Source organism: Onychostruthus taczanowskii, unplaced genomic scaffold, assembly GCF_017590055.1.
Source record: "Onychostruthus taczanowskii isolate IOZ18803 unplaced genomic scaffold, ASM1759005v1 scaffold75, whole genome shotgun sequence".
Lineage (NCBI taxonomy): Eukaryota > Metazoa > Chordata > Aves > Passeriformes > Passeridae > Onychostruthus > Onychostruthus taczanowskii.
The window spans coordinates 900637-927284 of NW_024505339.1; the positions used below are offsets into that span (position 1 = coordinate 900637).

The following is a 26648-nucleotide window of genomic DNA, read 5'->3' on the forward strand; positions in this document are numbered from 1 at the left end:
CGGGCCTCCCGCGGCAGCGCCGCGCAGCGGCCGGGCGGGGAAACACCGCTGCCTGTTCCCGTCCCAATGCCGCTCCCCCAGACCCGATCCCGACCCCCATCCCAATCCCGCTCCCCCAGCCCCGTTCCCGACCCCTATCTCAATCCCGCTCCCCCAGCCCCGATCCCCATCCCAATCCCGCTCTCCCAGCCCCGATCCCCATCCCAATCCCGCTCTCCCAGCCTCGATCCCCATCCCAATCCCGCTCTCCCAGCCTCGATCCCCATCCCAATCCCGCTCCCGCTCTCCCAGTCCCGATCCCGCACCCCGCTCCCGCCCGCCCCGTTGTAAGGAAGAACGAGAGAACGCACGTGGACATCAAAATAGTTTTATACAGATTATTGATCTCGGTATACAGGTAAAAAACAGGCGGCGGCGGCTGAGGGCAGAGCCCGGCCCAGCCCCGCGCCGCCCCCTCCCCTCCCGCGGCCCGCAGACGGCGATTCGAGTCCCTTGGAAAATGTACATTTATTTCATTTATTTGAAGGCACAAGTGCACGGAGCGACAGCGGCAGGGACGGTGCCCGCGGGGACCGGCTCCTCTCGGCCCGGGGCACGGACGGACGGACGGACGGACCGAGGGCACGGGAGCCGCTCCTGCCTTCCCAAAGTGCCCAGGAGCAGCGCCAGGGCTGGCGAAGCTCCAAGCACGGATGTGGAGCCAGAGCCGGGCACCTCCCTTGGTCCTGCTGCGTAGAAAAGTCTCACACGTTTGCAAAAGATCCCAAATCCACCCACCTTAAATATACACACCTACTCCCACAGCTAATTCCGAAATGCATGCTGAGGGAAAGGGCCAGTTCCTAACAGGACTTATTGCTACAGGGACAAAGCAGGGCCAGCTCTGTCCATTTCCTGCTGCCACAGCAAACAAAGCCCAAACACAGCCCTAAGAGCCATTTGCAAACTCGACTTGAAATAAAACCTACTGTGTCTCTTGTTTAAAGGAGGAACAGTTCAGAGATGAGGCAGGATTAATGCTACTGTGTGCTGGTGTCCTGCAGCCCATTACAGGTGGAAAAGGGACAAAAAAAGGGACCAAACCCCATTCCTTGCTCAGCACAATGAGCTGGGAACGGGCACAGAGATGTTCATGGCTCCTGCACAAGGCAACCAGAGCAGTTCTGTCACAGCAGGTGTGGGACAGGAGCACGGGGAGTGCTCAGCATCTTCTCCCTGTTCCCAGAACACCTCCCCAGTCACACCTTGTGCTTCCTGCAGTGGAATTCCCGGTGGAACAGGGAAGGTCTCTTAGGATTCTCTCTGTCCCTGCACAGAACCAGATGAGATGATGACCATGGCAGCACAGCTGCAGCCATGTGGCTCTGGAAGGGCATTTCCACAGGTTGGGGTGACGAACAGCTTCAGCCCCAGGTGACATGGCCCACGGGACTTCAGGGGGGCTGATCCCCCAGAGGAGACCAGTCAGACCCCATTAGATTTTTGGGTGCAACCCCTCCACCCACAGACACCACATGCAGTGGACACCCCCAGGTCTCTGGAGGACAGAGCAGCTCAGGGCAAACTCGAGGCCTAAGGCTCCTGCACCCCAGAAATCAGGTCAGCGGGGCAAGAATTAAAAAAGAAAATGAGCAAGAAAGTAACTGCCTATTCTAACCCCAGCCTTCTGCTTCTGCAGAAAGCACAGGAACATCAGAGATACATAAAGGCTTTGGAAATCAAACATTTCAACCATTCTTTCCTTCCGGACATCCCTTCTATTCCCCACAAATCTTGGGGATGTGTGCTGCAGCTCCTCTTTCCAACCTCCTGCCAAGTGCCACACAAGAGAATCTGGCTGCTTTTCCTTTCCCCCTCAGCACAGTTCAGCCCTTCCCCACTCCCTGCAGCACAGCTGCAGCCATACACACACAGGTGGAGCTCCTGCTCCACACCCAAGGGATGCTGCAGGAGCAGAACAGAGCCAAGCCAGCAGAAAATCTGCTGCCTGCCACCACCAGAGCTCGGTGGTTAAATGGTACTATGTAGACAGTGGCAAATGGTGCAGGTTTTCTTCAGAATTCAGCACCAAAGTTGGGCCATGGATACTCCCATGACCTCTCCCTGCTGCTCCAGTAGTGCTCAAATATAAAGCAGTGGTCAGATTTCACTGTTTCCTCCTGAATAGTGGTGGATTTGAGCAAAATTGATCAGGTTTTCTACAGATCATTGAATCAATTTGCTTAGAACAACCTTCCAGCTGCTCTTTCAGGCACTGAGCTATTGGAACATGAACATGAGACCCCAAAGCCAAGCCTATGACACAAACAAAACACAACCAGGGTGATGGGGATAAAGTTTCTTTGCTCCCCAGAAGGGAGGAACAGCAGCATGGCAGAGCTGGCAGGCAGTGGAGCTCTGTCAGAGCTCGCTGGAGGTCTGACTCTCTCCAGCTCACATCAAGAGCAATGTCATCTCTCCCAGCCTTCAGGAGACCAAGTCACTCCCTGAAAGCAGTGACACATGAGAGGTGCTCCACAACCACTGCAGGTCACAGCAACCCACGGTGGGAAAAGCTCCAAGGGAAGAGCTGAGAATCAAAGGCTTTTTTTTTTTTTGGGGGGGGGGCTTTTTCTGAGGGCTGCTCTGCAGAATGTGGAGTCATGTGAAGGACTTGGCTTCCCCCAGCATGTAGTGGAAAACATGAAATCAAAACAGGTAGAGAGACCTTTTTTGGAGTGTTGTGACCATGATCCTGTGCAGGTCTTGGGGCAGTTCCCCACCATCTGTTCCCTGTGCTGAGATGCTGGGGAAATGCTAAGAGCTCTGCTGGTCACCCTATTAAAGCTGCCTTTCAAACCACATCACATAAACCTCCAGATCATGACCCAAAAATGTAACAAACCACGTCCCTATCTCAGAAACAGCCTCCAACACCCACTGAGTGCCTGTACACAGGAACAGAGCAAACAGAGGGGAGCTGGGAGCTGCCACCCACCCCTCTGGAGGACACATCCTGAAGCTAACATTTCAAAACTGAACCACAGGGATCGCCCCCCACCACCAGGTCTGGTCCATGGGAACCTCCTCTCCTGCCCTGGAGGTGTCAGTGTTTGCTGGAGTACAGTGTTTCTTCCTCAGTGTCTGTTTCATCCTGGAACTCGTGGCTCAGGAGGGATTTCTTGGAGCCAGTGGACATCATGCGGATTTCGTCCTCGTAGTCGTCGTGGTGCTGCCGGAGGCGGTGGAAGCCATCCTTGTGTCTGTTGGACTTGATGGAGCACACACACCAGATGATACAGGCAGTGAGCACCAGGGCAGACATGCTGGCACCTGCCAGAGAGAGGACACCACAGTTAATGCCATGTTTCCCCATGCTGCAGCATTCACATTCTCTGAAAAATTCCTTTGCCCAGAGTTTTTCTCCTGAGAAGCTGAAAGGCAGCAAGAGAGGTCTCAGAGAAAAGGAAAGCAATTCTTATCTCATTTGCTTCTCCTGTGTTGTGCTCATGTAAAATGTGTTTAGAAATTGTTTTCCCAAAGGTGATTGCCTGATTGGATTCTGGTGTGAGTTGTTTTAACTCATTGGCCAATTATGGCCAAGCTGTGTCGGGACTCTGGAAAGAGTCACGAATTTCATCATTATCTTTTTAGCAATAAGTATCTTTTCTGTATTCTTTAGTATAGTACAGTATAGTATTCTTTAATAAAATATAGTATAATAAAGTAATAAATTAGCCTTCTGAGAACATGGAGTCAGATGCATCATTCCTGCCTTCACTGGGGCTCTTTAATCACAATACCATGCCAGAGGCTCGCAGGCTTGCCAGCATCTCTCCTCCAGTTATAACCACTTTCTTCACTCCATTGTGACCCTGCTCCTTCCTCCTAGGCCATGGAGGACAGGAGAGCTGCTCCCAGAACAGGACACACTTCATTTTCTGTGTTTGAAATCCAGGAGATTACCACCAAGCTCCACTACAGACCACTGGGTCTAAACTCCCACACACCACTCCCCAGCAGATGCCACCTTGAGAAAATAATCACTTCAGGCTTACCTGATGTCACAACACCTAAAAAAGCCTTGAAGAAGCAAGATCTCCTAAGCTCTCCCCATTCCAGATATCTCAAAGTACAATTTGGACCCTCTAGATACCTGCAAAACTTTCTACTTCCTCCCTCCCTCCTACCAAGCAGAACCAAGGGCTGTTGGATCAGTTTGCAATGATAAGAGTGTGTTCAGAAGGGAAAGCAGGAGATGGCTTAAGCCTGCAGGCTGCTTTCCCAGTTCAGTGGAGGGTCTCTGTCAGCATGAACTGGTACAGAAAGCAAAGTTCAAAGCTTTGATAAAAAATATCTCTGTACCTGCCACAGTTATAACCAGCTCTCTTGGCAGTCCAAAAATCCTGTTTTCTGTGTCAAATACAATGAACACAGAGCTGGGTGCATCATCACGTACAAAGACCTGCAGAAAGACATGAGAGGTTAGATCATCTATGAGCTTGGGGATCCAGACAAGAGAGACATTTGTCATCTGCCTGGTCCTGCCCTGATCAAAGAAAAGTGCCAAGAAAAGGCACTCCCAAAACCACCCTGCTGGGCTGGGAAGCTGCTCTCCATCCATTCTGTCACGGCAGAAAACAGCTCCTGATGGCATCTAACCAGCAGCTAAACACAGGCACAAGCAGGCAGAGCCCAAACAGGGAAGATTGTATGTGGAAGGAAATGAGGGAACATCTGCAACATGGACATCCACATACCTTGACATGTTTCTGCTGGTAACCACTGGCTGTTGCATCAATGCTGTGAAAACCTGGAGCCAGGAGCACGTGGAAATAGCCACCTTCCTTAGTGTACACCCTCAAGCCTTCATTCAGGACAATGGCAGCTTTAGAAATTGCCCTGCCACTCTTGTCTTGGACAATGCCATGCACTCCCTTGTGGACCTGAAACAAAACATTTCAAACACTTCACTTTCAGATCCAAGCTTACGGTGCATTTGTAACTAAAATGAGATCTCTAAAATACAGCCCACTCACCATCCATGACCCTCACAATAAATAACAGTGCAAAGCAACACAGCACAGGTGTTAACTCTTGTGTCAACACATGTCCTGGTCACTTGCTGCCTTCCTCACAGAGCCCAAGTCATGAACATCTGTAATTACACAGCACCTACCAAACCACAAAGACTCTCCATGCTGTTCTCTTCCTCTCCCCCTCCCCACCACTTCACTCCCTGCCACAATTTCCTCCCACAGGCTGCAGCTCACCTCCACAAGCATGCTAAGGAGAGATTTCCTGTGGTCTGCCCACAGGCCAGGAAGCTGTCCAGCACTGGGGAAGTAGCAGCAGCCGGTATAAACAGTGATCTCAGGACACTGACCAAATGTCACGCTGAAATCCTGCAAAAAACAAAACCACAGTTACAAGGAAAGAGGTAATAAAAAAAGCTTTGCAAAGTGCAGCTGGAGGGGGAGAAGCTTTGTCCAGACATCAGGACAAATATGCTTTTTACTGGTTGTTTAGCAGAGATGAGAAGCCCTGTGCCACGCAGCAGTACCTTCATACTTCCCAGGTGACTGTGCCATTCCGAGCCACGGATCACTCCACCAGGAATGGTCTCATCTGTGAGAGCAAAAACACAGCTGTCAGCCAGAGCCTGCCCAGCAGAGTCTGCCACAAGCTGACAGCGGGTTAAAGGACTCAGCCAAACATACCTGACTTATTTGGACAGCCTGGCTGGCCCAAATGCATCACTGGGTGGTTGTTTGCATACACAGATGCCAAATGCTTTAGTGTTTCTTTGTTCTCCACTGCAACAGGAAAAGGGAGACTTTGAGCATGCAACTCTCCTTCCCTGCATGGGGAAGATTCTCATTTTAACCCCATGATTTTGTACTAAACAGAGACACATATTGTTTCAGAGCATTCCTATTTCCTCTAACAATAAGGGGCAGTACCAAGAGCAGACTTTATCCTGGTTCTGGCAGAGGAAAGGTTGAAATACTGCTGTAGGCATAGAAATTGTAAATGTTCTGATACCTAGCTGAACCCTGTGAGGTTTTACAGATTTACTTACAGACTGTCAACTCCACACACAAAGGGCTGAACACAAAGGAGGCTACAGAACACCACCAGCACAAAAAACCCTTACAGCACGTGGTCACATGAACCTCTGCAGAGACAGCCTGAGGGGAACCAGGCAGTTGGTCACACCTGACTGTGTTGGCTTGTCATAGGGGTAAGTGACAAGCAGAGATCCTCCATCCAGAGCAACAGAGAGGCTGAAATCATGCTTCAGTATCAAGTTCTCCACGATGGCTTTGGTCTCAGGCTCTCGTGCCGCTGAGTACCGGGTGTAATTGCCTATAAATCAGAACAACAAATAGAAAAGGGAACTAAGAACAGTTTCCTCTGCTGTTTGAGAGGCCAGAAGTACATCTTTACGTCTGAAATTAGGTCTGCTGCAGGTATGAAAAGGCCTCTGTTAGATCTCAGCAGATGCAGCTGACTGATCAAGTAGAGCACCCTGTCCACACTATGCATGGGGAGGATTCATCTGCAAAGCTAAACAAATGTGCAACATCAGAATTTCCCCAAGCTGTTTCCTTTCACGTTGCAGAAGGTATTTCATGTGTGTTTGCTCACAACAAAGTAACAGAATTGACATTTTCTTAAGGAAGGAGTTAGGATGATCCCAGCCAAACTCGGGCAGAGAACATTTCCTCCTCAGGAAGGATGGGCTGATACAGTGCTATGGATACAGTTACATGGAAACCAGAAAAACATGAAAAAAGGAGACTCCTTCTGGGGAGCATGAACAGAGGGCATTTTTCCAGAGTTGAAAGAAATCCATTAAGAGTAAGAATGCATCAGGTATTATCTGACCTCTCCTATTCCTAAATAACTCTGCTTTGTCTCTTGCCCATAAGAGACTGCAAATTGCTGCCTGTAAAGACGATCCAAGCTCTGGAAGCTTCCTATCAGCTGTGCTGCCTGGAGCACTGCCTTCTTTACAGGCAGAACCTGCAACCCAACGACTCCACCCAAGCATGGGGCAGTTGTTTTACTTGTGAAATCTGTGTCCAGGTCTCTGCCATGAGCGTTGGTCTGGCCTATCTTCGAGGTGCAGCCTCTCTCCTGCGCGATCTCGCGTCCGTCTGGGTTCAGGGAAGGCACAATCACAATCCGTGTCCGGTCAATCAGCTGAGCAAAAGGAGAAACAGCACAAAGTGCAATTAGAAGGGTTCATTTCCCTGGATCTTAAGCTAGGAGCTGCAGTTTGAGGTTCTCATTCTGTGGATCACACACCTCCCCATTACACACAGAACCACCACAAGCCCCACACCAGTTTTGGCAGAAGGAGTCTCCCCCAGTGAGCACTGTCATCTCAGGCTAAAACTGGAAGACTCCAAGGAGGTTTTTGGATTGGCTTCTCACCTTTGTGATAGCATCATTCTTCTTGTAGTTCATGCAAAGAAATTCTGCCAGTGTCAGGAGCAGCTCTGTCCCAACGGGAGCGTTTCCGTGAATGCCGGCAACAAAGCGGATCTTGGGCTCCTCAGGCTCGGACTCGTTGGGCTTGTTGGAGATTTCAAGGGACCAGATCTGGCGGAACTCCACACTCTGACCCAAACTGCCAAGAGATGGGAAATGGGAGTGTCAGCTCAGCAAGAGAGCTGCAACTGCAGCCTGACCCCATGGAGAAATCCCAGTGTGGAAAGGAAGGGCTGCCAGCCTCCAGCGGGAGGCCACACAGGCAAGAGAAAGACAACCCAGATCAGGGGGGCAGATTTACAGCAGCACTGAACAGAATTCACTCTGAACATCAGTTTGAACACCAGCATCTGGGTAAGGGTGTATCCAGGTCCAGATGCACAGAATATTCAATTCTCTATATGTCTCCATACAACTTATGAGATCATGATAAATGTGGAACTGCTGGATCCTCTGTGCTGCCAGTGGTGCTTTTTGTTTTGTTTCTTTTTTCCCTTCAGAGCAGGATACATCTGGACATCAAACTAATTTATAAAGCAGGACAAAAGAGGCCTGTTCCCAGTAATGCAGGAGCTGTTGCTACAGCCATGCCGTTAAGTTGGCAAACTGAGTGCAGGCAAAGCAGGGAACAGGCTCAGGGCTGATGCAACTGCAGGGACAATAGAGGCTACAGATCAGCAAAGCAGCCTTGGCACCAGCAGGGACAGCACATGAGCACATTGTGCCTGGTTACAACAAGCAAATGAGGCCCTGGGACAAAGGGATTTGTGCTTTCTAAAGCTGACAGAGAGTAAGCGTTACAGGTCACAAAGGAAAGCAGGGGATGGCAGCAGCTGGTCTTCTGCAGGAGGGCACAGACCTTGGCCCAGGGCAAGCTCACACAAAAGTGTCTTGCACCACTGAAATAAAATCTGGAGGCAGACAATGAAAAAAGAGCATCTAAGATTTGTAAGTCAAATCTGGTTGTTTTTACTGGGGACTTTTCAACGAGGTGGATGTCAGAAAGGATTTAATGAATAGACAAAACAGTAAGGAACAGAGATAATTGCAGAAATCCGGGATATCAGTGCTGGGAATATAGCCAGTCCCAAGCATCCCTGGGGAACTAAGTCAGGGAAAAGCACATTGATGCACCTATAGGCCCAGCAGCCATTGCTCTGCTACCATGTCCCTACACATGGGACTCCCAACCTCAGAGAGCACAGGAAAGGGAGGGCTGAGCTCCCCATCTCTGCACTGTGCTCATGACTAACAACTTCACCACACCCCTAGCCCAGGCTGCTGCTCTGTTTTCACCTGGTGAGATTTGTGATGTGTGGGTAGTTGAGGTAGAGGCCTCGGAGGAACTCGGAGAGGTCCTTGTAGGGCCGGTATCTGTAGGGAGTCACATCCCTGGAGGAGGTGAGCAGGAGCCGCTCCAGACCGTGCTCAGCAGAGAGATCTTTGATCAGGGTCTCAAACTCCTTCTCGTTGGGGTTGCTGGTGTCTGGGGTGTCCAAGACTAGCACCTTCCCCTCTTCCACTTTGCTGTCTGTCCGTGAAAGAGTGAAGTTGACCTGCACCCCACCTTTGCTGTCAACTTCCACCATCTTACTGAGTGGATCATACCTGCCCAGGGAAGAGAAGGCACAAGAAAAACATCAGGCATTTGAAACCTTGAACAAGCCAGCCCCATTCCTGACTACACACCCACAGGAGGACAGGGAACAACTCAGGCCCCAACATGGTATTGAGCTGCTTTTGGCTCAGGTGTTATGGCAGACTGGCAAGACAACAAGTCAGGCTGCTTTAACACAGAATTTTGCCAGCAGACTGGCAAGACAACAAGTCAGGCTGCTTTAACACAGAATTTTGGCAGCATTGAAGTGATGGAATCACTTCTGTGGGCAGCTACCTAGAAAATAATTTCCCCTAAAGACACCAAGTTATCCACTCCTAACAAGGGAAGACTGGGATTGTACCCCAGTGCCAGGCGAGCAGTCTGACAACACGGCAGTCTCACACAGGCCAGAGGGCAGGAGAAACACCCATGCCTACGTGTGCTGTAGGCAGGCAGAGGTGCTGGAATACTCCTGAGAGGGAAGTCAGTCCTGCAGCTGTTTGCTCCTCATCTGGGGCTTGCTCACCCTCGGGCAGATGCTGTGATTTTGTACGTCCCTGGGACCAGCAGGCGCCAGAAGTCTCCATCCTTGTAGGTGGTCACAGGGTGGTTGATGTCAGCCACGCTGATGGTGGCGTTGAGGATGCCCCTCTTGTCCACAGCATCCAGCACAAAGCCCCAGACACCCTGGTGAACCTGCACAAAGGAGCTCTGCTGAGTGCCAGCCCCTGCTCTGCCTCCCACCCCTCACATTTTCAGCATTCCCAGAGGAGCAAGATGTTGCAAAAGGGCTCAGGTTGGACTGGCCAGCAGCTGGCGTGGACAAAGATCACCTGATGAATACAATGAGCAATTGTTTGGCTCAGGGTGTCAGCATGGCACTCTCTGCTCCACACCTTTGTTTGCACACCCCAGGTGTGCAGCACCAGCTCCACTTAGATAGGAAGAGAATATAAGGGACATTCCAGCCTCAGGAAACCCAAGGTAGTAGTACATAAAAAGCCCCCATCTGCATCCTCTGGATGCTATTTCCATACAGATTTTTGGTATGTCGAGAAGAGAGAGTAGTTGAGACAGACTCTGATGGGGGTGATTTCTGTAGAGCAGGTAGCCAGGCTGGTCAGGAAAAGCAGCCAGGAACCTGGCCAGATCACCCTGTTCATTCTGACTTGCCTGAAGCAAGCCCCAGAGGGAGCTGAGCTGGCCTGAGGTCAAAGCACCTCACCTGTTTCATGAACTGCAGCAGAGAGCGCCGGTTCTGTGCCCAGTACTTTGGCAGCTCCTCAGCCTTTGGGTATTTCACACAGCCCAGCTCAATGGTCACTTCAAAGCAGTTTGTATGTAAGTAATTCCAGTCTTGCATCCCACCTACAACAAGAATGTAAAAGAAGCTTTGACTTCTGAAGTACCACAGCTCAAAAAAAACAAAAAAGTCAGATATCAGAGAAAGATGAAGTACAGGCTTGAAGGGAAAAGGCTTTTACACAGGGCAGGATTCAAGCTTCAAAGGGATGCCAGAAGAGCAGACAAATAACCTTCCTTCTTGTAAATACCTTTCATGCTAATAAAGTGCTGTAAAATTTTATGAAACCGTTTTGCTAATAGCCAGAGAAACTACACTATAAATTCCTTCCCCCAGGAATAACTTTATTAGGGTACATTATTCAAGAGGTTATAAAAGAAACCTGAGTCCCATTAATCTGAGCTGACCAGTGCAGAGTTCCTGACTGATCAGACTAAATTATTTAAGCTGCACATGCATTAAGTTGAAGATAAACAGTGCAGGGGATTTCAAGTGTACTTTACCTGGAACATTGTACCACTGAGCCCCATTAGTGATGCCATGTGGGAAGTACTCAGTGGGGTACATATCCTTACAAGGGCTTCCCTGGTACATCTTTGCATTTTCCTATAAAACAAGATGTAACATTTGAAGGTGAGTCTGCACTGCACAGCCACGGGCACTCTTGTTCTAGCCTTAGTCACACATTCAGGGTTGCCAAACACAGATGTGCGTCCATCACTGCAGCACTGACTGCACCCACACCCAGCCCCAGCCCAGATATCCTTGCTCTCTCCTCCCAGCCCATGAGCAGCATTTTCCACCACCCTTCAAAGTGCCTGCACAGAGCTCTTGTCCTTCAGTGCCTGCAGACAGAGCATGCTGGGCATCACTCATGGAATGGGAGCCTCCTGTAGGATCCTCCTGCTGTGCCTACAACACCAGGGGCCCAGCCACAGCGCCAACACCCACCTCTACCAGCTGCTCAGGAGCTTCCCTGGAAGCTGAAAAGGAGTTTCCCAGAAGTCAACCTAGCAGGATGTGTCCATTTTCCTGTTAGACTTTACCTTGGAGTAGGCAAGTGCCAGCTTCTGGAACACAGCATCATCTGGGGATTTACTGTATATGGCTATTCCTTGCTCATCGTCATCAAAGGGGTAATTAACCACCAGGGAACCTGCAGGCAAAGCAAGCTTTGGCTCATACTTGGGTGCTTGCCCGGTGATCCCTCAGCATAACAGTGGAAATTTTTCTCCAGCAAGTGCCAAGCCTCCTGTTTCTCAAGACTTGGCATTAAACAAAGCATTAAGCCCAGTGGATAGAAGAGACAGAAGCACAGGAAGAGATAACACCACACCTAGTTAGGAAGGAGAACCAAAGCCACAACAACATCAAAGCTTTGGCTCTTACATGAAGGAGGGCTGAACACAACGACATAATAATTGCTTTCACAGAGAAGTAGAAGCAAGGGGAAGAGTTTCCCAGAACATGCATGGTGCTTTTGACCCAAATGATGCAGTTTTTCAGCTTTCTGGAGTTTACTGCTGAAGGTTTCCCCAAGGAAGCTGCACTAATAGCACCACAAAACCCCAGACACCACTGCAGCTGGAGACCTGCCAGCCCCCTCACACCCACACATGACACTTCTGCACTACAAACTAAACACAAGGGCAACAAAGCATCCACCTGCAAGTTACCACAGCTACAAGCCAGCAGACAAACTGTCTGGGGAGTAAGCTATAATACACAGAGACTTAATTTAGAACACTCCAAAAGGATAATTAAATTACTGCAAATTTCATAGTTCCGCCATGCAATTCAAGGCAGGGAACCCTCAGGACTGCATTCACTCTATAAATGCTGCAAAGCCCGTAACAGCCACAGCTCTATATCCCATTCCCAGACCATCTGCTGAGCAATTGCTGACAAGGGAGTCCATCCCCATCTCCCAGATGCTCCCTTCAGAGAAGTGGTTGGGATCTTCCCAGCAGCCACCTCAACTCCCTCCAAATATGTTTAGGCACACAATTTTCACCCTCTGTTTCCAGTTTCTCCTCCATCTTGCAGCACGAGAGCTCCCCAGTGCACACCCAGAACACCCTGGAGACATCCCAGCAAACTCCCACCCCACACAGCCCAGCACAGAGGAAGGAGCTTGGTTTGGATGTGGTACCTCCGTGCAGGTTTGCTGACAGCACAAACGGGTAAGACTGGAGCCAGGCCATGACAGCACGAGTTTCTGGCTGGGGAGGGTCTGTCACGTGGACAAACTGATCTGGAAAGTTCCTGTTCAGGTCGTAGTTGTTGCTGTTGTTTCTGCCAACGGTACCTGCTTTGTCTCCTGAAAATGAAACACAAGTTCAAGCTCATGTCCTATGAAGAGGCTTCAACCTCTTATTACAGAGTTTACAAGTAGCAGTTAGTGAAGAGATCAGAGCGCACAGCAGTGCTGGTCCCCTGCACCCAGACTGGGGCACCCAGGCCCTCCCCAGCAAGTGGCCTGCTCTGTGCAGCAATGCCTGGGGGCCCTTCCAGTGGCTGTTTGCTCAGGCCCTCAGGGCAGTCAGACCAGCAGAAAGGCACTGAACCATGAACAATCTCTGCAGCCGGATGTCACGACCACAGAAACCTCAGAGCTCACCTTCTCAAACCAGCCAGACAAGTTCTTTGTTAAACCCAAGCAGAGCTCTGCTTCCAGAAAGTGATTCTGGACAGGCTCTGTTCTGCCAATCTGCAAGAGCCACGTAGTTCTAAGACTTTCCTGAAGGATGTTTTTGCCAGTTTCAACCTCATAGTAAAAGTCTGTGTTATCCTTGGACAAGTGCTCTGCAGACAGCCTGGTTCCCACACTGCACTTACTGAGAGAATGGACCAAAGCACAGCAAGCAAGAGTTGTATCAAAGAAATGTCTTTTTTCAAAAAAAGCCCTGGATTAGCCACAAACCATCAGGGGACCCAAACAGGGGCAGCTCACAGCACTGCTCAAGTGTAAGAGCTCTCCCCAACAGCTTCCAGCACCCATCAATCAGGGTCCACCCACTCATCCCACAGCACACACTGATCCCCTTCCCAGGCTCCCTGTGTGGAGAGCACTCCTGCTCCAGCGAGGCTTCCAGATTTCCCAGGGATTCCATGAACCCAAAGGCTTGTTCTGAGAGCTAGGAACCCCACAGATCTTGGCACAGACAGCAGTACCTTCCTGGGACTTCTCATAGCCATCAGGGTTCATGGAGGGCATGATGTGGATCCGTGTGTTCTGGACCAAGTCAGTCACTTCAGGATCTGTGCCAAAGTTCTTGCAGAGGTACTCGATGAGGTTCAGGAGAAGCTCTCGCCCCACAACTTCATTCCCGTGCATGTTACCAATGTACTTGAACTCTGGCTCACCTGCAGACACATGGTTACACCACATAAACAATTATAACCACTATGTTACAGCTTGGAGGCACTTCACCACCCTGAGCGTTACTCTTGCAAGCTTTGCTGGAGGCTATTTACCTAAAACTCGCATTTCTGCTCCCACAACCCCAAAAAGAACAATGTCTCATGGAAGTCTCTTTGTCCTTCTTCCCCAGAGCTCCATGACCAGCACAGATGTCCCCAGCAATGCTTTAACACCCACTGCACTCAGACTTTTTATAAAGGATACTACAAGGAGCAGCTCAGTCTCTCAGGAGAGGCGCCAGCTCCACTCTCCTTTTCGCTGTGCCTCTCCCAGCGTAAAGGTCTGTCACTTGCATTTGTGCCTTGCCAAAGAGGATTTCCCACATCACCTGCTTCGTGGACACCAGGGTTGTCAGAGATCTCCATGACGTAGAGCTCCCGCAGCTCCACGGACTTGCCCACAGAGTAGAGGCGGGTGATGTTGGGGTACTCGTTGGCGTAGCGCCGCAGGAAGATCTCCATGTCCGAGAAGTGGTGGTGGCGGAAGTCCACGGGCTGGATGGGCTCATGGACAGGGGTTGGATTTGGGGCCTCAGCCTGCACAGGGGTGGGGGTGATGGCAGTGACAGGGGCAGGCGCTGCCGTGGGCTGTGTGACGTTAGGAGCTGGTGGAATCACAGCGGGCTGCAAGGAGAAGTTCACTTCTGTTGCGTCTCCCTCCTTCACCTCGATGTTCTCTTTGGTCACTGGTGTGTAACTGTGGAATAAACAACTGGCTTCAGCAAGGAGGCTCTGCAGAGAAGAGGCCAAAACTCCCTGCAGCCCCTCCATCACTCTAGGCTGCTCCCCCCAGCCCAAATGCACTGGGATGTTAATGACTGAGAGATTCACAGGGACCAAGCTGATGGGACTCATCCCACTGCCACCAAACCCAGCTCCACTGCTGTCCTTGCAAGAGTCCACAGGCTCAGCAGGGAAGAAGCCCCAGGTGTATCACAGAACTTGCCAAGGGGCAAGTTACACATTCACACCCAGGCTTGGGACAACACAAACTCCTGCTGGGGTGACCCTACTCCACTTCCTCCCTTTGCACAGAAGTTGCAATTTGATACCAGCAGTCAAACAGAAGTTGACACAGAAATCCTGTGCACTCGACAGCACCCTGCTGCAGGAGCAAACACAGCTGCAGCTCCGAGCTGGAACCATTTACTGCTGCAGCTTCCAGCCAAGCCCCTTAAATACATAAGGTGTTTTGGGGAGGAAATCAAGAGAAGGAACAGCAGCAGCTGGCAGTGTGGGCACAGGCTGCCACAGAGACATTACCCCATGACAAAAGCAGTCACGTTGTAGGTGCCAGGCACCAGCAGCCGGTGGTAATCACCAAATCTCCCTGCTGTGATGTTATGAGCAATACCGGCAACAGCGATGGTCGCATTGTCCAGGCCAGCTCCCGTGACTGCATCCCTCACAAAGCCCTTCACGCCAATGTGCACCTGAGGAAAACAAAGCAAGGGCCTGGCTGAAGACAGGCAACATCAGGGGAACTGTGTCCTGAGGCAGCAATACCCCCTCACCCTTCCCCAAATGCAGCAGAGCAGGGCAGCTGCCAGGCAAAGGCACCCAAGGGCTCAGGACTCAGTGTTCAGCCAGACAGCAAGGACAGGAATCCCAGCATGGACTGGGAAGGCAGCAGGATCTCAGAATTTACCCTCCCTAACAAACTCTCTAATTCACCAACATGGGCAAACTGCAATATGAACATAGCAGTGTTACAGGCCAAATTCAGCTGCCTCTGATCCCAACCCAAACTGCCACCTACTCAGCATCTGGAGACAGCCTGGCAGAGGGCTCTGCAAGCCAGGGTCTCAGCAGTGGGCCAAATTCAGCTGCCTCTGATCCCAGCCTAAACTGCCACCTACTCAGCTCATACACAGCATCTGGAGACAGCCTGGCAGAGGGCTCTGCAAGCCAGGGTCTCAGCAGTGTGGGTGCTTGTGAACATCACTGGAGATTCATGGCACTGAGACCAGCCAGTACTTTGCATGACACAGGGAGACCTGCACCAATCATCCCTCTAACACTGCACCCCACAAGAGCAAAGCTCTGCCATTGTGGGGCATGTGGGAGCTGTGGCAGAACCAGAGAAACACAGCAGCTTTGTAGCCACTGACCTCCAAACAAAGCTGCAGCATCTCCATTACCTCACACAGCACACAAAGCCACGAGGGCACCTGAACACGGTGCTCTCAGCCCAGGATGGACACACAGGTTTGACAGCTGCCACCCCCACACCCAGCCCAGCCCTCACTACCTTCTCAATGAAAGCCAGGAGAGACTCCCGGTTGTTCTCCCACTCCTTTGGAAGCTCAGAGGTCGGTGGGTATTTGCAGCAGGACAGCTCCAGTGTGATCTCAAAGCAGTTGGCCCACACGTAGTTGTAATCCTGCATCCCACCTGAGGAAAGGAGGCAGAGATGTCCCAAGAGCAATGCACACACATCCCACCACAGGATGCTGTTTCTCCTTGTCCTTCAGCCCCACACAGCACCTCCCCAGGATGCTGCCCCAGCTCCAGAGTGAGCAGCCTAAGGAGAAAAGCCAGGTCACATTATCCTGACACCCTATGCTGTAACTGGAACACTGAGCCATTCAAACCAGCCACAGCCAGCTCAAAGTGACAGTCCTTTTGTCTCACTGCTCCACCAGCTGAACTCATCAGCACAGCTCTTGGGAATTCATACAGGTTCATTTTATATTTCCAGACACAACAAACCCAGTGTGCCAGGGCAGGCACACCAGATTCTGAGCATTCCATCTGCCAAGCCCTTCCCTGAGCATTCTAAACTACCTCAAGATTTGTGAGGTCTGCCTGCAAGAGAGGTTACTTCACTCAAAATGAGTTTGAGGCCTTTGATAGAAAAGAATATCAGACTATTAACTTGGGAGCTGCCAGCTCAATCTGCACACTGGAATCAGTTTCAAGGACAACTGTTCTCCCAAAAGCCTCTTAGCAAAACCACATGTCTGTGAAACAGGTGTCAGAATCACCCTGCTAAAACCCACCACATGACAGGAGCCAGATGACCACATGAAAGGATTGCTCCCACCACCCAATCAGGCAGTTGTGTCAGTAAGACACACCACACCGTGTTTCTTGCATGCTGACAAAGTCTTCTGGCTTACACAAATTTATTTAGTTATAACACAGGCAGACTGGTGGTTCACAGCCTTGGCCACCTCTTCCTAGACAGCTCCAACGCAACCTGTACAGCCCCACCTGCAACCTCCACACCAACAGAGTGACTCCAGCCAGGGTCACCTGGACACAGGGGCCCAGAGTCTCTTCTGGATGAGTTGAGGGAGTTGAACTGACTCTCAGAAGCCCCTCTCTCAGAGAACAGCAATGCATTTTCTCCAGAGGAGGCAGATATCAAGTCCAGGAGAAAAAGCAGAGAGCTGTGGCAGATGTGGCACCAACCTGCAGAGGCCCAGCAGGAAGGTGTGTTAGAAATGCAGATTTTGTGCACCCATCCTCAGGAGGCAGATATCAAGTCCAGGAGAAGGAAAACAGAGAGCTGTGGCAGATGTGGCACCAGCCTGCAGAGCCCCAGCAGGAAGGTGTGTTAGAAATGCAGATTTTGTGCACCCATCCTCTGCTTGGCCCACTGAAGCACTGCATCAGTGCTCTGCCAAAAGACCTCATTTCCTTTGAGCAGTTTCCTAATCATCCACAAGCCCCTTGAAGTGAGGGACCCTCCGTGGCACTGGCCAATCAAGCAGCCAGAATGGATCAATATCCTGATGCAAATGCACTGCCTGGCACTGGCAGGGGCTGTGTCAATGCCTGGGCAGGAACAGGGAAAAAAAAGCAGCACTTGACCAAGCAGAGGAGGCTTCTAGCACAAGTGGTGGCCCAGAAGGTCACAGCCCACTGCTCTGAATGCAACAGCCCCACTGCAGCTGGGTAGAGCAGGGATGGACTAACAGCATAAAGCAGGATTTGGAACAGGCCCCTGGGAAGATGTGTGGGATGGGACCACAACAAAGATGCCCCAGTTCCTCTCAGTTCTCCTGGGAGCGTGCTGCTAAGGGAACACGGAGCTTTCATTGTAACAAATCAAATGTCCCTTGCAGCCAGGAGAGCACTGCAGCTTGTGCTTGGCTGACATCAAAACAGGAAAGAGACTTTCCTGTCCAGCACAGGGGGCCACAACGTGCTGGAGGACTTTCTAACTCTCAAACTCAGTTCAAGGGGTTAGAGAAACAAGGGCTGTGGGTCTGATCCACCCTCAGCTTCATTCAGCTCCTGCTACCAGGCTCAGAACAGGCAGGCACAGCAGGCTGCTCTCTCGCCAGTAAACACCACGCCGAGCAAAACGATTTGCCAGCCCATAACCATCTGCTCCTAGCAGGACATTAATGCATTTGAAAACATTCAAAACGTAAACCAGAGCCATTATGAAACATATTTAGTGCTTCATCTGCCATTCAAGCAAATTTAGGACAGATGCTCACCCATAATAGAGCAGCAACGGACTAAATTAAAGCTTGCTACATCAATTCTGGTAAAACTGTCTCCTGGAGAAAGTAGTACACTGCATTCTTGAAAATTTGGATTGTATCCACTGCACATATTTGGCCTTCACAGGGCTCAGTTGCAGAGCAGGACAGTTATTTTTACAGCATGTGGAATTACGTATTTTCCCACATACCATCTGCACAGCCTCCCCTGACTATGCAGAGACCCAGAGGGGTAAAGAGAGATCTGTACTCAGCCTGCCATGAGCAGGGCACTGCATTCATGGAGCAGAGCACAAAGTACACACCTGAGGGAGAAAACTGCCAGACTACAGTGCTTCTACTCTGTTTGGGTAATATCTGGGATAACCTCTTGGATTTACTTCAGTGTTTTTATCATGGGGTGTCTTTCAGCCCACACTGTGAAGAGTTTCAGCCTCCCCATGAAGCACCATTCCCCTTTTTATCAGTGAGCAGCTTAGTGGCACAGCAAGTCAGCCCCTGGCTGGCAGCAGGTCACAGAAATGCTCAGAACAAACCTCTCTCCTGCTCTGACCCACTCCCTGAGCATCAGGACTGTGCTTCAGGCAGGGATCCCAGGCCTCCAGCAGCACAAACACTGCAGAGCTCACACTGACAGGGGGCCCTCTGCTCCCTGCCAAGCTCAAATTAGGAGAATGCAGCTCTCTAGAGTCAACCCTGAGGATCCAGATACCATAAATACTCCACGTGCCAGGAGAAGCCTGCCAGGCCAGCCAAGAAGACCTCTATTTTCAAACTGCACTATGCAGAAAACTAATTCCAGCTCTCACTGGAACAGACATCAGCAGATAAGGAACCTGCAGCTAAGTTAAAGCAGAGAAGCAGTCATGTCTGCTCTGCAGAGAGAGCAGATGGCACCAAGCAAGCTGGAAACACGATTCAATACGTGGCACAAGTTGCTGACTCTGCTCAGGACTGATTATCTCATAGCATGGGACTGAGTGAGCACCAGCAGCAGCACCAAGCAGGCAGAAGAATGTTCTGGTCCATTAGTCTGCAATCATTAAAACTCAGAGGAGGTGAGGTTTGGGCCTCCAACTGCAGCAGCTGCATGAGCCAGAGCAGCCCAGCCCAGCAGCCTTTTCTCAGAGAAGGGCAGAGTCCTCCCAGGAGATGCACCAGCACAGCACTGCCCAGCAGTTCATGAGAGATGTGAAAAGAGGCCTTAAGACATTCAAACCATCAATCCAATACTTCTCTCAAGAAGAAAAAAAACTGCAGAAAGACATTCATGAAAATACAAGCACTTAAGTGCAGCAAATTGTGCAGAAAGACATGGCTGAGAGCTTCTACAAGAGCTCACTCTGTGCAAGTCAAGTGCCCTCTGCCATGCCCAGGAAACAGAGGCCACCACAGTGATGCCACACTGTTCTCAGCACTTATTTTAACTGCACTGAGCTGGATGCCACTAAAAGCTGGTTGGAAGCTCAGTGTGGCTGGTAACCACAATCAAAACAACCCAGCAAGCACACAGGTAACCAAAATCCACTTTCCACCTGAGAAGTGCCTCCCAGTAGACATCTCAAACACATGGACATGAGGGAGTCAAACCAGCAAGAAAACACATTTTAGGAAGGGACTGCATGTAAAAACAAACCTTCCAAGGCTGCTCACAAAATATGTTCATGCTGAATTTAGTTTCTGATCTGAATCTCTGAACAACACAAAGGCAAAGCACATCCTGCCCACAGCTGAGAGTGGTTTCTCAGCTGCTCTCCATACCCCAGCCCAACTTTGCATGCATTCCCTTGATCTGAACCAGCCACTTGGTAGTTTAAACCCTCAGAGGTTAAAAAGGAAGAGAAAGAGCATGCACACCAGAGATAGCCTCTAAAAGCATCCCAGTCACCAATGTGCTTATCTACAGCAGCTGGAATGCAGGAGCCAAATTCAGCTGTCTGGCAGAGATCCATCTTCCTCTGTGCACACTTGACCTTAGCAATTACTCTCATGGTTTGTACTTGCCACCTCGATCTGACACATGTAAGAGGCTGTTTGCAAACTCAAATGGAAGTTAATGGAGTCTGGCACCAGCAGAAAATTGAACTGGTAACTCTGGGACAATGAATGCCGTGGCAGTTTGCTCTCCAGCATGTTTGATTTCACATGATAAAATGTGGCAGGAAAATTTCCACCTGTTGAAACACTATGTTCTCATTTCTTTGTTTTTCCTGGCTTTAGTTCACTTGGAGCCTGCAGGAGTCTCTCCTGGCACAACCTGATCTGGAGGCCTCGAGCACGTGCCCTGCACGGCTCACAGAACCAGGAGCTCTGGTTATCTACCTCCAGAGCTCAGCTCAGGGACTGGGATTTCCCCAGCCTCATTTCACCACACATTTCAACTCTGCAATCCCTGGGAAAGGCCTCCTGATCCAAGCACGAGCCTCTGCAGTCCTTGGCACAGAGCTGAGCAACTCAGATGACTCAAAACAGCCTCTCTGATGGTTCTGCTGCTTTTGTCACACCACTTACAACTGACTCCCCTCTGCCTGCTCTTCATCCTCTACTAAAAATAAACATTAAAACCTACAGCCCCGAAGGGATGAATCGACACCACATCAAATTACATGCATGGTATTGGTCAGCTCCCCATGCTCTCCCTAGGTTACATTTTACATGAACTCCTTGGCTCTGGGGGAACTGCTGCTGCCACCTTGAGCAATGTTCCACTCTCAGAGCCCACGTCAGTGCATCCTCCCTGCAATCTCTGCCCGTGACTGGCCTACAGCCATCAGTGCTGAGCCCCAGCCTGTGGCTTGTCACAGAGAAAGGGTTTATTTCTGCAGAGGCTGGGTGCTGGAGGCTATTGGATAGATATAAACCACAGTGACAGCAGCACAGAGCAATCTGGTCTGCAGTTCACACCTTTTATTTCCTGTGAAAGGAAAATGATGCCATTTCTTTGTACTGATGGCAAAGTAAAGGCAGCCTGCAAGGTTCACACATCAGTGCCACAGCCACCAACCAGCCTCACAGCCAAGCAGGAGGATGAAAAAGTCATCCCTGCAGTGAAAAATGCAGCTCTTTGGGGTCAGAACACAGACCCAATGCTCTGGAATAACTTTCCTTTCAGAACACACCCACTTCATTACAAGATCTGCAGTAAAGAAACTTCCCATCCGAGGTGTTTGCCCATAGCAGCCACCACAACAAGGCAGCACAGATCATCCAGGATATCCTGTTCCCTCACAAGCCAAGTCACCAGATTACACAAACTTTCCTCCTGCTGGACTTCTCACAGCAGCAGAATGAACCTTGAGCCTGCAAACAGCAGGGCTAGAGTGCTCAGCAGGGTAGAGGGAAGGAGACAGCTGGTAGAGAAAGAGATCAAACCACATCTTATTTGAACACGACATCTTATTTGCCTGGTGAAATCCTGGGGGATGATTCAACCACTGCTAAAAATCAAGCCTTCCTCTTCCAGCTCAGAGATGATGTGTTCAGGCCCTATAATGGATCCCTCTCCAGCCTTCCCAAGCAAGCTGGATGCAGAATTAACATAGGACTCTGCTGCAAAGCCCATGTTTCAGAAAGACACTGTCTTACCAGAAATCATTAAGCTGTAAGCTCTGAAGGATAAACAGCATTGCCTGTAATACTTGCTCAGCACTTCTGCCATCATCCCTCAGCCACAGCAGAAGGGGAAAAAAAGCAGAGCAGCATAGCAACACAACTTTGTGAGATCATTTCTGTAACTTTTTTTGCTGTGTTCTCACCACAGAAGTTCCTGCCCTGCTGGCAAGGCCATGGCTGTACAACATCCACCAAGGAGCCACAGCAATGGGGTAACCTGGGAGCTCTCTTTCCCATGAGAGCTCCTCCTCACATGAATTATTATTTAAATTTTCAACCAAACCAACACACACACAGCAACCCACTGAGCCAGGCCTGTAACCTCCACCTGCACAGGCAGAGTGGTGACACCAGGAGCTCATCTGCTCCTGTTCAGCTCACTTCCATGTGCAGCTGCAGAATGGAGGGATCAGGAGCTCTCCTAGAGGCCCCTGCAGGGCAAATCTCAGATCCCTTCTAGATCTCCCACACTGGTGGATAAGAGCAGGTCATGCAGCTGTCACCTCCCACACAGGTCTAGGAGCAGAGCAGCCCACGGAAAAGGTGCAAACCCCATTTCCAGCAAGAACCCCTTGGTTAGCTCAGAACGTGCATCTAAATTTTACAGTTTTACAGCAGGTTATTCTACAATCACAAAATTACAAGCTCCGAGGTTAAAAGACCTCACAGAACATTGGTATTGGGTCAATACCGTTGAGAATAATTTCCTCTTTCCTGTATCAAAATTTAGCAACTGCCAAGAGACCTACAAGAATTCATTTGGCAAATGAAGCCTGCCACGTGCAGGACAACTCTCCACTATGTAAGGGGGTCAGGAAGAACCCTTCAGTTTGCTGTGATCCCTTCCCTACAAACACCTCCCAGGCTGTTACTCATCAGCTGCTGTTCCCACAATGCCACCTCTCTTCATTTCAAGCTGCTAGAACACATTCAAAGCTAAAAATATCACTTAAGCCCCAGTCCTTTCCTCTGTGATAATCACCAGTGGTGTGGATGCCAATCCTCAGGTGAGCACAGCCTACCTTCCACGTCGTACCACTGGGCACCATTGGTGATGCCATCTGGGAAGGTCTCTGTCTCCTCTCCAGGGCAGTTGGGTTTGCCAGTTCTCATGATGGGGTGATGTGAGGCGTAAGCTTTTGCCAAATATTTGAAGACTTCATCATCAGCTGATTTACTGTAAACTCCTGTGAGGCTGTGTGTGGGAGAGTCGTCGTAGGGGTAGCTTGCCACCACAGAGCCACCGTGGAGATTGCCAGAGAGCAGAAACCTGGCGTTGGGAAGGAAAGGGAGAAAAATCAGACTGGAAACCTTGCAACAGGAAGTTGCCTACAGCCACCCAACCAGTTATTCTGCTGCTTCCCCACCCAAATCACGCTCACTGGAGCCCCTAAACTCTGTTTGGGATTAATGAGGCAAAATACACACACTGGAAGTGGAATCAGTTCTGGAGATGGAACAGGTTTTTTTCTGCAGCCTAAGACCAAGCCCCCAAACTCAGACACAGCAATGTACTCCTGTCAAGCTCTGAGTACAACTGGTATGTGCAACAGAATTAACTCACAAATAAAATCTGGATGTGAGACAGAGTTTTTAAAATCTCAAGTCAGAAAATACAGCAGTGCATGCCCCATAACCCCCTTCAGTCTGATCACAGGCTGCACAAGCATTTCAATGAATCCCAAAGGTAATTTTCTCTGCTCTCCTCTCCCACCAAACACAGCACTGAGGGGGAGAAAGAACTCTCCTGTGCATTTGCTCAAATGGGATTTGGTTTCCAAGCAGAGGTAATGTGACCAATACCTCTACCTTGCTTAAAATAGTGCACACAAATTGCATTACATCCACTATCTCCCTTTTTAATCAAACAGTTCTGTTTACCCATTCATTTTTCTATCAGCAGCTATGTTAGTCTAACAATTACACCAGTATTAACTGGTGCTGCCAGGCACAGGGACACACAAAGCACCACGTTCTTCCTGTTTCACCCTGGCTGATAGCAAATCCCACCTCACATTTACTAAGAGAAAAAAAAAATTTAAAAGCTCAAGGAGTTTTCAAAATTATATAAAGGATGCATATGAGTTTCCCCAGTAACTAATTGTGAGCTGAACCAACTCTGGAGGGATTTGAGTGCAAAGTGCTGCACCAGAGCTGTCCTAAAGGATTCTTAGGACAAGAGTTACTTCTGAAGTTTCTGCAATTCCTCTGCAACACCGTCCCCATGGGCACTGCCATCCACCAAGTTCTAATGAAGATCATTTGCTCACATAAATTTTGTTTCCTAAACATGAACAGACACTATAGAATGCTGAAAGTTTTGTGTGTTGGCTGGAGTCAGCTAACAGCCCTAGAGTGCACTGTCAACCCCCCTCTTCATCTCTTCCTATCCCTACTTTGGGAAGAGGGCCACAGTTTGCTGCACTGCACTGCTGCTTTCTCTGCACAGTTTCTCATAGTTGGTTGCATTGACCTTTGTAGTCTGGACCTCTGAAAAACACATGGCAAACGAAGAATCAGTGCCCAGCTTGGCCACTGCATTTTCTGAGGCTGCCCCAGACCCTCACACCAGAGCTGGGCTTTGAAGGCACCATCTCCCCTCCTGGGCTGCTTCACTCCAGGCACAGCAGCTTCCCCCTGGGCTGCCCCTCGGGATGGAGAGAGACAAACAGGTCAGCAGGGATGCTCGAGGCTCAGCCCCACGTGCTTCAACTGAACACATGGGGAAGGCAGCTGTAGAAACAGGGCCTGTCTCTGGAAATGCTGCTGCACAGAACATTATTGCTAAACCCCCGGAATTTCCCATGCAACACAAAGATGAGGGGAAGAAGCCCTGTCCAACACAACTTTGTCAACGTGGTCGCACACAGATGCTTAACCCCAAATATTTCCAGCATCCCACAGCTTGTGGAGTAAGCATTATTGGCCCTAAGAGCAAAACCCACTGACAAGCTCACAGCGAAGCAGCTGAGAAGTTTCCAGCCACAAACTCGGGGAGACACGCAGATGACCATGGAGGCCAGAACACCTGGGTGTGTGCAGGGCACACGGGCTGTGCCCCGCGGCGCTGCTGCAGCTCCACAAAAACCGGGGCCACCAAATGCTCTCCCCAGCGCAGGATGCTCCCGGCTGCAGGGAGGCAGGCTGGGGATAAACAGCTGGTGGGGAAATTACTTCTCCTTCCCCACAGGCCTTGCTGGGAAGCACCGGGAAGGGCTGGGAGGAGTGAACCTGAGGGTCTCCCATGGGCTGGAGCGGCGGGCCGGGAGAAGGCACCGGGCAGAGGGCACCGGGCAGAAGGGAGCGGGCAGCACTCACCTGTTGCGGCGCATCCAGTCGATGAGCGCCTTCACCTCGGGCACGGGCTCCAGGTTGGGCTCGGCGTCCCCGAACTGGTCGGGGAAGCTGCGGTTGAGGTCGCGGCCGCGGCTGTTCTCCCGCCCGCCCTCGGCGCCGCCGCCGCCGCCGCAGTCGCCTTCTCGGGCGCGCTCGAAGCCGTCGGGGTTGAGGCTGGGCAGCAGGTACAGGTCGGTGGTGTTGAGCAGGCGGACGATGCGCTCGTCGCCGCCGGCCCAGCCCAGCACCAGCTCCCAGGCCAGGCGCAGCAGCAGCGGCCGCGCCAGCGGCTCGTCCCCGTGCATGTTCCCCACGAGCTTCACCTGCGGCCGCCCGGGCAGGGCCGCGCCGCCGGGCGGCTCCTCGGGGCGCTCGGGGCCCAGCCCGGCCGTGAGGCGCAGCACCCACAGCGGCCGCTTCTCCACCGACTGCCCGATGCTGAAGAGCCGCACCAGGCCCGGCGGGGCCGTGGCCTCCAGCGCCCGCAGCGCCTCGCCCAGCTCGGCCGAGTGCAGGTACCGCAGCGCCTCGCCGGGCGCCGCCGCCGCCGCCTCCGCTTTCTTGATGTGGGGGGAGCGGGCCGGGCTCTGTAGCGAGGGCGGCAGCAGCAGCGCGCAGAGGAGCGGCAGCAGCCGCGGCATCGCCCGCAGCCCCCGCGCCGCGCTCGCCATGGCCCCACGCACGCCCCGGTCCCGCGGCTTCGCTCCGGCTCCGGGCCGAGGCGGCGGAGACGCCGCCCTGGGGGCGGGACCTGTCCCCGCGCTCACCAATCAGCGGCGGTCGTGGGAGAGGAGCCACACGGGCGGGGCAGTGAGGGACCAATGAGAGGCTGTTGGGGCGTTACGTCACGGGGTGGGTGTGACCGTGCGAGGCGGCGCCCCCTGCGGGCCGTGGCGCGGGGCTCAGCGGGAGCGGAGCGGAGGCGCTCGGGCTCCGGGGGGCTCCGGGTGTTCCGGGTGTTCCGAGGGGCTCCGGGTGTTCCGGGGGGCTTCGGGTGTTCCGAGGGCAGGAGGTTCTGTTCTCCCTCAGGACAATGCGGCCTCTCGCTCTTCGCGCTCGCTCTTTGCCCTCGCGAACGCCCCTGCTTAGCTGTTGCACGGCGCTCACCGCTCCGGGAAAGGCGGATCGCCCAACACGGAGTTAGTGCGCTCAGGAGCACGAACAGCACCACCGGGCGATGCCCCGGTGCCTTGGAGAGGTCACGAAGGCCCCACCTGTCCAGCGGATAAAGCCGGAACACAAATCAGGAGCTGGGGAGGAAAGATGGGGTGGCCTTTGCCTGAGCACGGTGACAAGTTGTGGCTCACGGGGCACAAGGTGTTGCTCCTGGTGCCTCTGTCTTCACCAGCCCTGAGCGAGCTGCCTGCTCAGATCGGACCTCTGGGGATTAAGGACATTCTAGCAGTGTGATGTTTATATTGCATGTGGCTGTGAC

At 51.5% G+C, this 26648-nt stretch overlaps 1 protein-coding gene across 1 annotated transcript; it reads right to left on the reverse strand.

Moving 5' to 3' along the window:
- Positions 1 to 351: 351 nt before the first annotated feature.
- CPD (carboxypeptidase D) lies at positions 352 to 25926 on the reverse strand. Its single transcript, XM_041422906.1, has 21 exons — positions 25196 to 25926; positions 22900 to 23147; positions 16057 to 16199; positions 15069 to 15238; positions 14135 to 14502; positions 13557 to 13748; positions 12535 to 12702; positions 11429 to 11538; positions 10886 to 10988; positions 10305 to 10447; positions 9606 to 9775; positions 8776 to 9087; positions 7423 to 7618; positions 7053 to 7188; positions 6199 to 6348; positions 5700 to 5795; positions 5543 to 5607; positions 5253 to 5384; positions 4740 to 4925; positions 4345 to 4444; positions 352 to 3312 (listed from the first exon to the last, which is right to left on the reverse strand). The coding sequence occupies exons 1-21, from the start codon at positions 25882 to 25884 to the stop codon at positions 3086 to 3088; spliced, it is 4104 nt and encodes a 1367-aa protein (XP_041278840.1). The 5' UTR covers positions 25885 to 25926; the 3' UTR covers positions 352 to 3085.
- Between the last annotated feature and the right edge of the window lie 722 nt (positions 25927 to 26648).